Consider the following 16,218-nt stretch of genomic DNA (forward strand, 5'->3'; position numbering starts at 1 on the left):
ACTCTTCTTTTTGAGGGAAAAAATAAATCACATTTGTTTCATCTTTAATCAGTCAACTTTATGAAAACTGCAAAGACTTTACCAAAAATTCAACAACTACAGTAAGTAAAACCCATCTGTACATACATGATGATTATATACTAGAAATATGTACATTTACATCATGTTAATTTCAAACTGTTCCACTGAACACTTCCGTAACCTAAAGTAATACAAGGGTCTGTACACAAGTGCTAACTTTCAGATGATGTCATCTGTACAAGACAAAACGTCTCTGATCTATCATTCTATGATCTACTGACCACACAGAGGATGTATGTTATTACTGATCATGTAATGGATGTCATCTTTGGATAATGCTTGCTCAGCAGTCTGCACACTTCAGATACCACACTGATCAATGCTTTGAAATGGATTCCAGCCACAGTTTAAGAAGCACAAAGGCATTCTTATTCACCGCTAAGGTGGGGCAAGTACACAAGTCGAGACAAAGGCCATGCAAAGCAGGTGAACGCTGACTTTGCTGAGCCACAACGGGAGAACGAGTCAATAAGGCAGATGCACTTGTGGTTTGGCTCAATGAAGTAAACACATGCACAGCCAGAATGGCAAAATGGTCTTTTGACAAGGCATGGACCGTGGAGCAGACAAAGGAGACCAATGCATTCTTCCAGACCCTAATGGCTGAACAAAATGGCTTGTGGAGCTTTAATTTACTGACCAAAGCAGAAGTATACACACTGCTGAAATGTCTGTCTAGGCACAAATGCACAAAATCACAGTTGGTGGGTTTTCCACAAACATGGGCTTCCCCGGCACTACACTAGTAAGAAGTTCGAATCATTTGACCTTACTAACAACGGTTAAGCTGTGATTTTCGCTGCGTGTGACGTTAGTTAAGTTTGGTTGATCTCGCTATGCCTCAGGTGGTGGAATTATCATTAGCCGAGACACTTCAGATGGTCTCATACTCCGTGAAGACATCGTTGCTGGACAGTAGTGGCTGAGTTGGGGCGGTGGTGCTGCTGATGGAGCTCAGCCTCGTTGATGGTGCCCTTTCCTGGTCTGGAGGAGCCCCTGGTTCACTGCTGCTGTCACTGCTACTGCTCACATTCAGATAGACCTAGTAACAAGATGTTGTTACACAAATTTTAGAACGAGTACATTAGAACATACATATTCATAAGTAGTATATATTTGCCAAAAACAAGAACTTGATTTGCAGCTTCATACATGTTTGGTGTGCTCTGATAGCAGATTTTCTGTCCTCTCCACCAGTTTCTTGAATGATGGCCTTTTGAGAGGATCTGTGTTCCAACAGTTCCTCATCAGTTCATATCTAATGGAACAAATGATACCGGTTTTACATTCTGCAGGACCACCACCATTTATCACACCATTTACATGTGAAATACACATGTATGTAATTCTTTTTTTCAACTTTCAGTATTATGTATAGAGGATCCCAGCCCTAACAGTCTGATGGAACTTCAGCCAAGGAGAGGGATAGCAACCACTGCTACAATTGTCAAGTTTATTGGTATTGTTATTATTAAGGTATTATTCCTTACATTTCACTGGGTGCAAACTCTGGCTCAGTCATCCTATACCCATCCTGAATCATCCTGTAAAAAGTAATGTCCACTGGAATACCTGGGTAGGGGCTGTTGCCTACACAAGGAACACAGTAAAGTGCCAGAGATAAGTATGGTTAACAGGTCCTGAGCACAAATACGTTTGTTTTGGGGGGGGGGGGTTTGTACACAGTGGTTTGTGGCTACAGTTCAAATTGAATTCGTTTGGTGCTCCTGTACCAATAGCAAAATTCTGTAGACACCTACCCAGAGAGAAGATCTCCCAGAGAAGAATGCCATAGGACCAGACATCACTCTCAAATGTGTACACACATTCAAAGAGGCTCTCTGGGGACATCCACTTCACAGGAAGACGCGCCTGCACATGAAGAACAATAAAGAAAAAAATTGAAAAATTCCACAAAATTTTAATGTTGCTGCATGCAAGATGCTTTTGGGCTAAGGGTGACTAGACTGAAGTTGAATGCTTGCATTAGGCTCTCACTCACATTGCCCTTGAGAACATAGCTGGAGTCAGTCGTGATATCTCGGGCAAGACCAAAGTCACAGATCTTTGTTACTCTTCCCTGAGTCAGTAGGACGTTCCTGGCTGCCAGGTCTCTGTGGATGCACTGAAGCGCACACTCAAGTAAAATACATTTACTGCAGCGACCATGCTGTTCTTAACTCCTTCACACATGAAGAGCCACATCCTTACATTTTTGGAGGTGAGGAACTCCATGCCTCTGGCTACTTGATAGGAGAAGCTTAGAAGGTCTTCGGTGTCCAGAGATAGGTCATCTTTTCCACTACAGCAGTCTGTTGGAGGAAGAAGAGGTTATGTTATATCACCTCATCTTTGTTGAGTTGCATGAGAATGTAAATCGACTTCGATTGAGATTGGAGTTTATTTACTAGAAGTAAATAAATCAAGTGTTCTTTACTTGTGCTTACCAGACAGGTTGGATTTCCTCTGATAGGACCTCATGGGCATGTAGCCATTATCATTCCCATCCCTAAATTCATGAAATACACACGAAAAACAAACAAAACATAGAGAAGTTGCTCCTGGACAGCACAAGCATGATGATGTACACTACACTAAAGTTCTGTCCTGCTCTGGCTGGCCCTCACCTCAATGGCTGAGGCTGGCTCAGGATGTTCTTGTAATATCCATCCCCAGTTTTCAGACTGAAAAACTCATCCCTTTTCCGGCGCAGAAAATTCAAAAGGTCACCATAGCAACAGTATTCCGTAATCACAAGGAGTGGTCCTGGGAAGCAAAAAAAAAAAAAAACCACCAAAATAAGAGTGCAAGTTTACAGCAATGTAATTGTCCTACTTCTCTTTCCTTTATTTCTTTATCTGGCTTGAATATGGGGTTAATACAGCTGAAACCATAAGTTTACATACGCTGCATAAAAAGACACATTTCTTACTGTCTGATATTAAATCATACAAAACCCTTTCAGTTTTAGGCCCTTTCCGATTCCCAAAATAATTTCGATTTGCTAAATGTCAAAATAATGTGTGAATTTTTTTGAGATTTTTATTACTTTCTTCAAAATGAAAGTTTACATACACTAAGGTTACTATGCCTTTAAACTATTTTGCCCCGATTATGATGTCATGGATTTGGAAGCATGTGATGGGTTAACTGACACCACTCGAGTTGATTGGAGGCACATCTGTGGATGTATTTAAAGGCACACCTCAACACACTGCTTCCTTTTGTGACACCATGGGAAAGTCTAAAGAAATCAGCCAAGACATCAGGAAGAGAATTGTGGACCTCCACAAGACTGTTTCATCTTTGGGAGCAATTTCCAGATTCCTAAAGGTGACAAAGACCCTAATTTCTGGAGACATGTCCTGTGGTCTGACTAAACAAAAATTGAACTGTTTGGCCATAATGACCATAGTCATAATTGGAGGAAAAAGGGAGAAGCCTTCAAGCCTGAGAAATACGGTGGTGGCAGCATCATGTTGTGGGGGTGTTTTGATGCAGGAGGGACTGGTGCACTTCACAAAATAGATGGCATCATGAAGAAAGAACAGTATGTTGAAATATTGAAGCAGCATCTCAAGACAGCAGCCAGGAAGTTAAAGACTGGGCGCAAATGGGTCTTTCAAATGGACAGTGACCATAAGCATATTGCAAAATTGGTTACAAAGTGGCTTAAGGACAACAAAGTCAATGTTTTTGAGTGGCCATCACAAAGTCCTGATCTCAATCGCTTAGAAAATTTGTGGTCAGAGCTGAAAAGACGTGTGCAGCCTACAAACCTGACTCAATTACACCAGTTCTGGAGGAATGGGCCAAAATTCCATTAAAATATTGTGATGCTTGTGGAAGGATACCCAAAGTGTTTGCGTCAAGTTTGAAGAAAGTAATAAAAAATTCTCTCACACATTATTTTGACATTTAGCAAATAATTTTTTTTTTCGGGAAAAAACAAGGGTTTTATATGATTTAATATGAGAGTTTTTATACAGTGTATGTAAACTTTTGGTTTCAACAGTGTGGGGTGAGACATAAGGAAAGGGGCGAAAAGGAAATATAATACTTTGGTGTTTATTTTGCCTCTTCTGATTCTAATCTAACGGAAAAATAACGCCACATCCTAAAACATGCCAACACGGTACCTCTACACCCTTTACAAATAATTTGGAACCTGCTGAACAGGTTTCCTCGCTGGGCTTAAAGTAAACTACAGTGGTGGAAGTTGGTGATAACCCAGAGCAAGAAGAAACATTAGAACACGGAAACATTTGAAATATATTACATATCCAATTACCCACAATGACTGTTATTTATCCCCAACGCACAGGACGCACACTACACACTGCCATGCACAATCAGAGGAGCCCCAAATCCTGAACCAGCAGACTTACAGTTTTACTCCAACGGTTTGGCTCATTTCTTGAAACAAAGGGAATTCTCAAAATAACACATCTCCAAACCACCTTGCAATTGTTCATAACAGAATTGCATTTCTCATAGATTTCATCAACTTGCAAACGTCTTAGTACATGTCTCAAGTGTCTCAGTTCATCTTTGCAAATGGTTATGTACAAGTATGCTTCAGTGAGCACAATGAGGACACATTTAGCACATTTTCCAAATAGATCTTGCTGATCTAAACTCATTAGTTAATTCTCAGCCTAATTGTTGTTCTCTCCAAAACCTGTCAGCATGGTTTCATTGTGTAAGTCATCATATGCAGCATAGTCTGATCAATTGTCAAAAATAGTCAAGAACATAATCCCATGAACACTATAAATGAATTTCTTGGAACATTTGACAATTCATAAATTCCTGATAAATTCAAAAAGTTTGGAGGCTGCTTGAAAGTGATTAATTGTCACATGTGACACAGCACCCAGTGCACACAGTGAAATGTGTCCTCTGCATTTATTGTGTGTGGCATCTTAGCAGTTTGGTTTGAACCATCAACCTTCTGATTATGGGTCCACTTCCTTGGCCGGCTGGCCACCACAGCCGTTCTTACTGTAAAATCCTTTGTTTCAGTTTTATACATAATTGTATTTGGTTAGATTTCTTCCACAGTGACAAAACATATAGCCATTTTGACTAGTTTTGGGAGAGATATGAACTTTTGTAGTGAGCTCTAATGTTGCGCATTTGCATTACATTTACATTTACGGCATTTATCAGACACCCTTATCCAGAGCGACTTACATTCGGTAGTTACAGGGACAGTCCCCCCCTGGAGACACTCAGGGTTAAGTGTCTTGCTCAGGGACACAATGGTAGTAAGTGGAATTTGAACCGGGATCTTCTGGTTCATAGGCGAGTGTGTTACAGACTAGGCTACTACCACCTTATTCCACATACTTGATGACGATGACATATAAAATGAGGTTAGGAAGGTGACACAAACACAAATTTTCTTGGGATGTCTGGGCAAAAGGTGGAGGCAACACTGATGCATGTCATTTACATAACCTTGTTTAACCTCACTATGGTTTCAGGCAAGTAAACCTCTTACCTCCCAAAGTGCACGCTCCCATCAGGTTCACAATGTTCACATGGTTCCCAATGTAACTGAGGACCTTCAGTTCCGACATCAAAGCCTCCTTCTCAGTGGAGTGGGCGCTAGCTGTGGAAAGACTAGCGTGTGTGACACGCGTATGCAATTTTTCTGTGTGCAATTTCAACGGTTTAACAGAGACACTTACGCTTCAGCATCTTCACAGCTACTGTTGTGACTGAGTCTGGAGATAGGAGTCCATATGCCGTGGCTTGAACCACTTTACCAAAGGCTCCCGAACCCAAGACCTTTCCTGTACACACACAGACCCATGTTAAAATTTGCCATTTCTACATCCCTTATGCAATATTTCCAATTATTCTACAAGGAATCATGCAAAAATGTGCATTATGAACACAGATATAGGATTTATAGTCGCTGGTACTTTATTTACAGACAGCAGCGATATTATTCATTAATCTCTGGTTTGTCAACTGTAGGGCCCATTGAGACATACTGTATGTGATTATGGGCTATATAAGAAATGAATGTTGATGTATATGTTGTGCTGGTTCAATGTCCCACAAACAGGAGACACAAAATGATCACACATAAAATCATCCGCTGTGCCACGAGCTGCCCTGCTTACCAAAGCGCAACCTCTCACGAGGGAACTCCCACTTTGGGTCATAGGGCAGCTGGGTGGGGTCTATGTAAATATAGTTGTTCCCATGGATACTCTCAATCACCTTCCAGTGAATCTGATACTTGGGCTTCTGTGAACAGAAACATGATAGGTGCTGTTGGTGAGGAAGGGGCTCTCAAGACAGTGCTATACTGGAAGAAATGAACGTTTTGTTGTAATGCATTTATACTTTTTACAAATGTTGGTAACAGTTTTATGTTAACAGTTTTATGTTAACTGCATTCAGTTTGCTCGCATGCATGGTCTGTGTTACCTGTGCATATTTGTATAGCAGCACCACCAGTATGAAGCTTAATAGAGCTGCAGCACTCACAACACCCATCAGCAGAGGGGTGAAGAGCCTGTGAGGCACTGTGCGCTCTACAACAAAAAACACACGCACACAGCGATTACCAGGAGCCCAAAGAGGGAACTTTACCGATCAAATCCTAAAACCATTCATTATTAGCCGAACGACTGGGTCTGGGGGTTCTTTTTTTTTACCTATATTGCATCATTACCAAATTAAGCTGTAGGTTGAATTTCTGAGCAGAATTATAACAGAACAGTCTGTTATATCTGATTCTCCCCTTATCTGCACTTTGTCTACAGGATGTACGCCAGTTAGCCTGTTCCTGTTAGAAAATGACGCGGCACCCCAGTCCGCTGAAGTATACTTTCTTTTCTGGTTTTTCTTAGACGACAGCTGCGCCAGTGGGAGGCAGAGTAGGACGTGGTGCGTTGTTTACATGGCCTCAGTAACCTCTGCTGTTGCTGGTAGAGAAATAATCTGTGTTTTAATCCCTGATCTGCAGACGCAGCAAAAAATAATTCCTCCCAATCTGTCCGCTCACACTCATGCCCGCCTGCCAGAAACAGTTACACAGCACAGTGCTGTCAGTGTCAGCAGCTGCTGTTTATGTTGTAAAGGGATTAATATGGACATCGCATGGGATTATGAGAATCTTTGTCAACGGAACAGAAAGGAAAAGGAAAGGCACTGTGTGTTTGTCCTAACAAAACTTGTGTTCTACGGTCATACGTTCTAATTTATATTTTTTGTATGGGAAAACAATTGTTTGTTGCCTTAAAAATATATCAAATTGGTCAAATTGGCTGTTAATCATGGAATATCTGCACACATGTAGAAGATCTTAGGTGAGGTCCAATGGATGCTCTGTTTGTTTATGGACAAACAAGGACATTTCTAAATGACCCCAAACTTCTCAACAGTGTTGCAAACAATTATATTTTAAATGGAAAAGGAATAAGGAAAGGAATAATTACAATTTAAGATAAAAATGAAGGAACGGGGCTAAATTTACACATTTATGAAGTGTGTGGGTGTTTTACCGCTGATAGAGAACAGTGTGTACACCTCCTCTCCCTCAGTTGTGGCCACACACTCCAGAGTGTTGTAGTTCCCTCTACTGATGTTCAGTCGGCTCTCAACCTGACTTCTCCCGAAGTCTGAACCGGACACTGTTACCATGGCAGCCTCTTCCTCCTCTGTGGCATTAAGCAGCAGCGAGCACCTACATTGCAGGGGGAACACAGTCCAGTGAGATTTTAAAATAAAGGTCATAGCTACATGCACAAGGCAATGAAAGGCATGTAAAAAAAAAAAAAATGAAACGTATAATTACACAGTTTCACTATATTATTAGAATGTTCCAGAATGTTATCTAAAGGTGTATATAACAGTAATTATGCATTATGTTTTAGCCATGAACAGAAACAAAATATGAAACAAGTTATACAGTTATTTGAAGAGATCTTGATGTTACTGTACACAGGGTTTATAGACATGAAACATTTCTGGCTCGAAGCCCAACTTCAACCTCCTGCCTGTTCTCAACCACAGCACTAAATCTTCCTGCAGCCTCACTGCTGTCTGCTTCTAACGGACACATTTTCACGTACCGAGTGTGTGGGGGCTCACAGTAGTACCAGGAGATTTTCGGGGCGGGATATCCTGAGGCAACACACCGTACCTGTCCATTAACCGGGCCCTCGTGATGAACTATAACTGGTTTGCCTGGGAGAGACAGTGATAATTCACATGGAGGGTGCCACTCCTTGAAGGATGTGCGCTCTCTGTGTAAATAAGTGAACTTTGCAAATATTAGCACTTACAAATGACATGGACAGAGAAGGACTGGTTGACGGTAGCATCTTTGTGATGGGCCAGGAAGGTGTATATGCCGCCTTCAAAGCCATGAACACGGACTAGCCTCAGCTCGCTCGTACACCTTTAACACAGAAGCCTCATTGTACTACATGTCATACTGAACCTTTATCTTCTTCTAAAATTGTATATACCACGTTGGCACGATTAGGACTATGTATCTAATAAGCGAATATTTAATTCATGCCAGTATGGTACTTGAATGGTAATATAAACAGAAATGGGTATCCATGGTTACTTCAGAAAGTGCAATATGTATTCACACACCTGTATCCATGCCTGTGTGCAGTGATTATGTGTTCGGAGGTGTTTTTGAGCGCCACGCCCTGGTAAGCCCAAGACAGAGCCGTGGGAGATGGGTACGCCTCCAGCTGTACCTTCAGGCTCAGGCTGTCCCCCTCGCGCACGCGGAACACCGCCTCCTCCGGATCGTTCAGCGTGATGAAACCGCGCTCTGAGGGAGCAAATACGGACAAAATCCAGTTAAACTGGCAACACCCTGCTGGTTATCAGACACAGATGACCAGCATTGTGTTTGCCTTTGCCATGTTGTTATGTTGTTATATTAATCAATAATATAATTCTCATTGCCAAAATTAATTGCTGTGATTAATCTATAAATATGCTATATGTTAAAATAAAGATTAACGCAGTTAATGGAGCTGAATTTGATTTATTTCTTGTGTGGGCCTGACCTATGACATGAATTCATCCTGTCCAGAGATGGACAGAGTCAATTCAGATGATGCATCAGATGTGCAATCAAAAAATGTGGTCACCCTAAAAAGAAGAAGAGAGTAAAGTCAGTCATGGAGCTCTTGTCTCACCATAAACATCCAACCGAACATCTGCAGTAGTCGTGCCCCTCTCGTTTCGCGCTTCACATCGGTACACCCCCGAATCGGTCACCGTCGCCGACTTGATCCTCAGTGTAGCTGAGCGGTGATAGCTGCGAGACCCGGGCTGGATATTTGATGAATGCCTTTCAAGCGCGATCTAGTCACAGACGACAGAGGCGTGTGAAACGCACATGTCAGGTTTATACAGTTATCCTGCATTAACACGCGTTCATCGTCACACGTTCATCAGCGCTAGTCTACTAAATCATATGATAAGCATGATTTTTTTCTCTGATGTGCTTAATGTGCAATGGCTTAGTGCACTAAAGGTGCTGTATGAATAAAGTATAATTGATACATGAAAACAAAGGTCATTATGGCATATTGAATAAATCCTGGGGACAATTGTGTCATCTGAGTAAAGTCGCCTAGTCCAAGACGTATAGGAAAACACAACTGGCAACTCACGGCATCCTTTGGCAAGTTCCATTTCACGTGGAAGTCATAGTTCACGTTGGCTGTACTGCAGATCAATTCAAACTCTTGGCCTTTGGTCAGAATGACGTTTTCTCTCCTGGACAGAGTGATGTTGGGTGGCCTTTCTGGAACTGAGGACAGAAATGGTTAACATTCGTTCAACAGAAGGTGGACAGAAGCTTCCGGCGCGTCCTCCCTGTGTTGCCCTCACCGTGCAGCACATTGAGGATGTACTGGCTGGACTTCACCGTGCCCTCGTTGAGCTGCCCGCTGCAGATGTAGCAGCCCTCGTGCCCTTTGCTGATGTTGGCGATGAACACGCCCCTCTGGTGGCTGGCGGTGTAGGTGAGGTCAGGTGGGAGGGGCTCCCCACCGCAGGTGTGGAGGCTCAAATGGCGGACCGCCGGATCGGTAACCAGGCAAGGCAGCGTGTAGGACTCCCCCTCACGCACCAGAAGGTCATTAACCATGGAGCGCAGGAACACATTCTCAGAGTCTGAGACGGTGAGAAAGAACAGGCCGTTTTTACCAATCCTTTTAAACGTGCGATGTTCTGCAGCACCAGGGCAAATTCTGGCCAATCAGACACACGCACACCTTTTACGTAAACATATATGGAGCTCAGGTTGCGTGTTTGGAGGTTTCGGCAGGTGTAGCGGCCCATGTGCTGGACTTGTGCCGAGGTGACGGTGATGAAGGCGGCTCCACTCTCCTCCGCCTCGCCCTCGATCCTCCGGCCCTTCTCCCTCTGCCATTTGACCACGCCCTCCTGGTCGTCATGGCAACGGAGCAGCAGTTGACTACCTTTCAAGACCACCAGTTCAGGAAGGGCCGGGGTGATCACTGGTCCGGCCCAGCCTGAGTCACCAAAAAAAACAAGATGCACTTAATCCATAAACGTAAACCGCTGCTGTACAAAAACAAGCGTTTATTAATATCATGTTTCAGAAGAAGAGTTTTTATTCACTACAACATAGTGAATAAAAAAATGTATTCATAGTTGGGGGTCCTAGTGAACCACAATTGATCACTTCATCGATGGTACCATGGAAGCACGTTGTAAGTCGCTCTGGATAAGTATGTCTGGTGGTGGGTGGTAGTGGCCTAGTGGGTAACACACTCGCCTACGAACCAGAAGACCCAGGTTCAAATCCCACTTACTACCATTGTGTCCCTGAGCAAGACACTTAACCCTGAGTGTCTCCAGGGGGACTGTCCCTGTAACTACTGATTAAGTCGCTCTGGATACATGCGTCTGCCAAATGCCTTAAATGTAAATGTTTTCAGCCAGGTCACTTGTTTATTTCCTTAAATACAAGTCTCCATCGTGCGCCGTAATAAGAAGGCTGAGTGGGGAACACGGTCCCCACTCGTGATCCGACTCCTGCGGAACTGCGCGCATTTGCATAACCCTCCGGATTCCCGGGAAAACAAATATCCCGCAGGCTGTAACTGTCTCTCCCGGCGGAGGGGTGCGGGTGTGACGTCACTGCTGTTTGGGGGGGATTTTGCGGGCCTGTCGGTGCAGAAAGAAAACGGGAAGCAGCGCGCGCTACGCCCAGATATGCAAATAAGGAAAACAACCGGAGGGGCTCGGGACAGGACTGGACTACTTTTATTACAGTTAATAATAGAAAAAAAATCCCCACGACGATTTTAACATATTAACTCCGATCCCTATCCCTAACACACCCCCCCCCCCCCCCACACACACACACACACACGTCCAACGCTGTGTACTTTAAACATGAAATCAGATTCGCGGTGTAGATGCATTATTAATTCCACAGACACCCTGTCCCGCACCTGTTGGTCCTCCAGGAGTCACGCAGCAGCATACCTCCACAACGCGACACTCCGCATCCAAAATAATAATTATTAATAATAATAACAACTATATATATATATATATATATATATATATATATATATATATATATATATATATATATATAAAACAATAAATAAACATGGACCACGTATGAACATGAACGTGTGGAGTAAACTCTTAACCCCGCAGGGGTTAGCAAGTCGCACACAAAGAGAGGAAAGTGGATGATGATCTCACTGACAATAAAACTGAACAAGCTCTACAACAATCACCCATTCAAATATTATTATTATTATTATTATTATTATTATTATTACATTATTACATCTAGCCACAATTTTACATCTGTGGTTGACTGATGTAAAAAACGCTGCGTCGACGGTTGTTAATTAAATGTAAGTACGTACCTGTAATTGAGGTAAACAGCAGGCAGGATGCGGAGAAGAACCAGGCGTGTCCCATCCCGACCTCTCGGCGCGCGTCCGGGGAGCGAATGACCCGCTGCGTCCCGGCGTCCCGGCGGCGCGACGTTACGCGACGAGCGTCTTAAAGGCGCAGCGCCGCCTGCGTCCCCGCTCCTCCACTTACAGGAAACCCCGAACTGCCTCTTGGCGTCAAAATGGCCCTAATTTGGTTAAGTGGGGAACAGTTTGGCTCAAATCTTCCCTCGCTCTCGATTTCAATCTCCACTGTAATCAATATTGCTGCATATGAGCGGTAATGTGATGAATCAGACTTTATTTCTCTCTTTCTATGCGCACAAGTTCTGTGTTTATTTGAGTGAAGATCAGTGTGTCTTTGTGCTTGAATTTATGTTCTGTCTGTGTTATGTATGTGCGATGTGCGTGTGACCCCCCCTCCTCTGACCTTAGGGGTTCTGAATAAAGATGACATTGAGTTTTAGGGATGAATCAGCCTTCTTGTTTCCTCATGTGACCAAAAAGAGCTGCGCTCTGTCACACGGAAGCCTCGCTGCCCCTCTGGGCTTTTGAGGGGATGAGCGAGTGTCTTAACAATCAGAAAGTGTTCACAAATCACAAATATTGTGTCTGTTGTGTGACGGGGGTGAAAAGTTTGACGTTGTCAGCACACGCCCTGAGCGCAGAGTTGTGCAAAAGCGTCTGCTGCACCAGCATCATGAGCAGGACACTGAACAACAAGCCATGGGAACATGCGGTCCTTCCCCCGGCCCTGCCACTCGCACAATTCTCACCGACGAACGCACGCCCGGTGCTTCTGTGAATGCAGGGCCTCCTGAGTCCCCACCCAGGTCTCCATCTGCTGCAGACTGTAAACACGGCGCGGGGAAGGGGGGTGTAAGTTACAGCGAGCGCGTGCATTATTGATGGACGGCCGGCGAGGGATGACTCACCTTGAGTCCTCCCCTCCGCAGCCTGACTCACTCCCCTGCGGACAGACGGACGGCCGAGGGGCTCGGCCAAGGCTGCAGTCCGATGGACACGGAGTCTCCGCTCCAAAGGGCTAATGGCTGGATGCTGATGGATGGATATTTGTGTCTGTGTGTGTGTGTGTGTATGTGTGTGGGTTTCTATAATTGTAAAACACATGGCAGAAGAAAGAAAAGATCATTTGTCTGTATTGCTCAGGCAAAATTAGGGTCATCTGGTATAAAATGCATTTTAACATTTTTTGCTCAGTTCTCCCACATATCCCATAGTTTCATAGTGCCCTAAGTCAAGTCATGCCTTGACTTTTGATAAAGTGTGTGTGTGTGTGTGTGTAGGGGGGGGTTAGGGGGCTCAGTGCTTTTGTCTAAGTACAAAAGCGCATCTCTAATGAGATGAGTGGCTGAATTACATGGCTGCGGTTCAATACTGCAAAGCTCTTCGCATGGCTGCAGTTTCAGACACAATATGTGTACATGCTGCACAATAATATTAACCAGTTAGAGACATCGATTTCACTTCCCTCTACAAAATATCAATAACTATAATTAGTCACATACATACAAGTCATTTCACATTTTATGGCTGTAAAGACTGAAATTAATGCCCATAAATGGCCATTGTGGTCAAACAACATGCATTGATATTTGGTTAATTTTAGGTTTGCTGGTTTATAGAAGGTCCGTTTGGTGTTATTTCATGGTTGTGTTTAAAATAAGTCTTCATTTTTATTATTTACTCATGGGCCATGTGACTGGTGCTTTGCTCTTGATCTACGCTTTGTTCCATCTGTTGTAATGATATGGCCACTCTCTGCGGCTGAAACCCAAGATAATGAGCATCACACTTAAAAATTTGTTCCAAAATGGTTAATATCCTCCCTGTCTGTCTGTTGGACAGTGAGTGAACATAATTTTCATAGCAGATTTTATTCAGTTATGCATCTTGTGTTATGTTCTTTACAAGAATTTGACATTAGAATTGCCAGTAGTAGGCATGTTCGCAGTTATTGATTGAATCAGTGATTCTTCATGAGCTATCGTTTCTTTTATCTCATGTTTTAGACCCTTTAAAATAAAGCCCCCTAAAAGCCGGAGGGGGCTGTGCCGCTTCTTAAATGAAAAGAAAGAGTCAGAAATAACACTTTAAACATCTGTATGATTGATTTTAGATTAGACAGGAGCATTATAGAGGTACAGTTACACACAAGCTGTGCTGGAGTGCTGCCTCTATTGAGCTCAGGGCATTAATATTGAACCCCAGCAGTCCCTGATGCAGCCCACACACATCAGTGATTGGGGCTTCTGATAATCGTATGAAAGTCCTCCACTACAGCTTTCGCTGACTGCACAGTATGGCATGTTGGACATGATGGCCATTTGGTCTCGCATCCCATAATAATATGATTGATGTTTATGTAGGAACCACGTCTGTGGGTTTTAAGTGTTCTTGTGTTCGAACCCTGAGCATCACTCTAACTCTGAGCATCTCAACTTCATGAACTCATTTAACCTCGCTGCAGTTTTGCTCATTTAGACAATACAGTGGTACCTAAGTCCTAGTTTTAACAAAGTGTCACGGGTGGGCGATGAAGAAGGACGCATTTGCACGATCACAGGACAGGGGTTTAGTATAAAATACACAAGACAGGGGAACATAAACACGCACCGACGGCGAACAGACACGGACAGGATAGTTTTATACAATTATATAAATATACACCAGGTGAACACGATCAGGCAACATTACACAGGACGAACATGAAACTCCGGTCCGGACCCCGGATCCGTAGTAACCCCTGCCGGTCCGGATCATGACACAAAGAAAAGACCTTTTAAAATAAATCAAGTGACCAGGCTGTTAAAGATATTGATTTTGTTGTACCTGTAAGCCTTAAATTGGACATATTTGAAGACGAGTGCATGAGCCCATCAAATATGTAAAGTATGTTTGGCGCCCAGGGGCCGTGCCCACGCAGCTGCCACTCGTACGGCTGATCAACGGGTCCTGACCGCTCCCACCAGAGGCTTCCTGAGCAGGGGCCATTAGGACGACGCGGCTGCATTCATCTGTTGCGTAAACTTACCTTACGTTCCACTATGCATTTGCTTTCTGTTCTGGCAGTCGCCACTTGCCCGTGGGTTTGTTTTTGGCCCTTGTGCCATTTCCTTCGGCCTTTTCCCATTGTTCCCGATGTCCAGCCTCTTCGTTCCCTCTCCAGTTCTCGGTTGTGACAGTACGTTTTTGCAATATGAGAAAAGCTCAAGGGGTTCAAGTAAATGTCACATATAGACTTTAGCAGTGTTTATTCTTAAAGCGTTATATATTTGATAAAGCTGGTAATCAAAGTGACAGTTTGACAGTTGAGCTGTTCGTTATTGTTTATTGTTTGATTTACCGCATTACGGTTCCAAAACTGCATTAAGTCTTATGCACTCTGAGGGTGAAGCCGCTGGTCCAGCCATAAAGCAGGGGGGGGTTAGGTTGAAAGTTGCATTGCTGCATCTCCTGCACAACATGCCTGAGCGCATGTAAGGCAGCTCTCACAGCTCTCACCTGCGTTTATATCCTGGCGTGCATTAAACCCAGAGCTGTAAATTCCATAACCAGCCACAACACCAATTACTTCGTGCTGCATTATTCTGACGACGTGGGCAGTAACAGCGCCGTGAACGACTCCCCAGCGAGCCCTCTGCAGATCCTGATTGTGCTGTAATGAATGGCTAATGACGAAGATGCAGTGAACACATAGTACTGTGCAAATGTTTTAGGCACTTCAGGTCAATACACCGATTACCTAAGCAGTTAGAGACTTTAGCACCGGAGACCCTAAAATATGGACAAATCAATTATGGTCAATGATGTGAAGAGAACATTTTAGGTTTTGGCTCCAACCCTCAAAAAACTATTAACAAATTAGCAAAATGTGATAGTCTCACTGTTTATTTAAATTTGATGCAATATGCCCCAAATATTTGCCAGCAATACTGCTATGTATTTGGCTGTAAAATGTAGATTTCACACTCATTGTCAGTTCAGTTCACATGGACACAGTCTGTGCAGCCAAATCCCCCTAGTGGTAGAACAAGAGTGCATTCAAACTGCAGAACACCGTCCCTGGATTTAATATTGATAATAATACCCTACTATATTACTGGTATAAAAATATTCCATTCTAGGTAAATTAAACTTGGTAATCTTGGTAATGAATTAAATTAGCCAC

The 16,218-nt window shown here is 43.4% G+C and overlaps 1 protein-coding gene across 1 annotated transcript; it reads right to left on the minus strand.

The window, feature by feature from the left end:
• Positions 1–27: 27 nt before the first annotated feature.
• On the minus strand, positions 28–12,331 carry kitb (KIT proto-oncogene, receptor tyrosine kinase b). The gene is made up of 21 exons (XM_028977850.1): positions 11,997–12,331; positions 10,356–10,616; positions 9,970–10,254; positions 9,750–9,889; positions 9,270–9,438; positions 8,710–8,896; positions 8,391–8,506; positions 8,178–8,292; positions 7,608–7,789; positions 6,529–6,635; positions 6,219–6,345; positions 5,778–5,882; positions 5,588–5,698; positions 2,709–2,847; positions 2,529–2,590; positions 2,293–2,393; positions 2,084–2,206; positions 1,842–1,953; positions 1,572–1,671; positions 1,234–1,339; positions 28–1,123 (listed from the first exon to the last, which is right to left on the minus strand). The coding sequence occupies exons 1-21, from the start codon at positions 12,049–12,051 to the stop codon at positions 956–958; spliced, it is 2,871 nt and encodes a 956-aa protein (XP_028833683.1). The 5' UTR covers positions 12,052–12,331; the 3' UTR covers positions 28–955.
• Between the last annotated feature and the right edge of the window lie 3,887 nt (positions 12,332–16,218).

Source organism: Denticeps clupeoides, chromosome 4 (genome assembly GCF_900700375.1).
Source record: "Denticeps clupeoides chromosome 4, fDenClu1.1, whole genome shotgun sequence".
Lineage (NCBI taxonomy): Eukaryota > Metazoa > Chordata > Actinopteri > Clupeiformes > Denticipitidae > Denticeps > Denticeps clupeoides.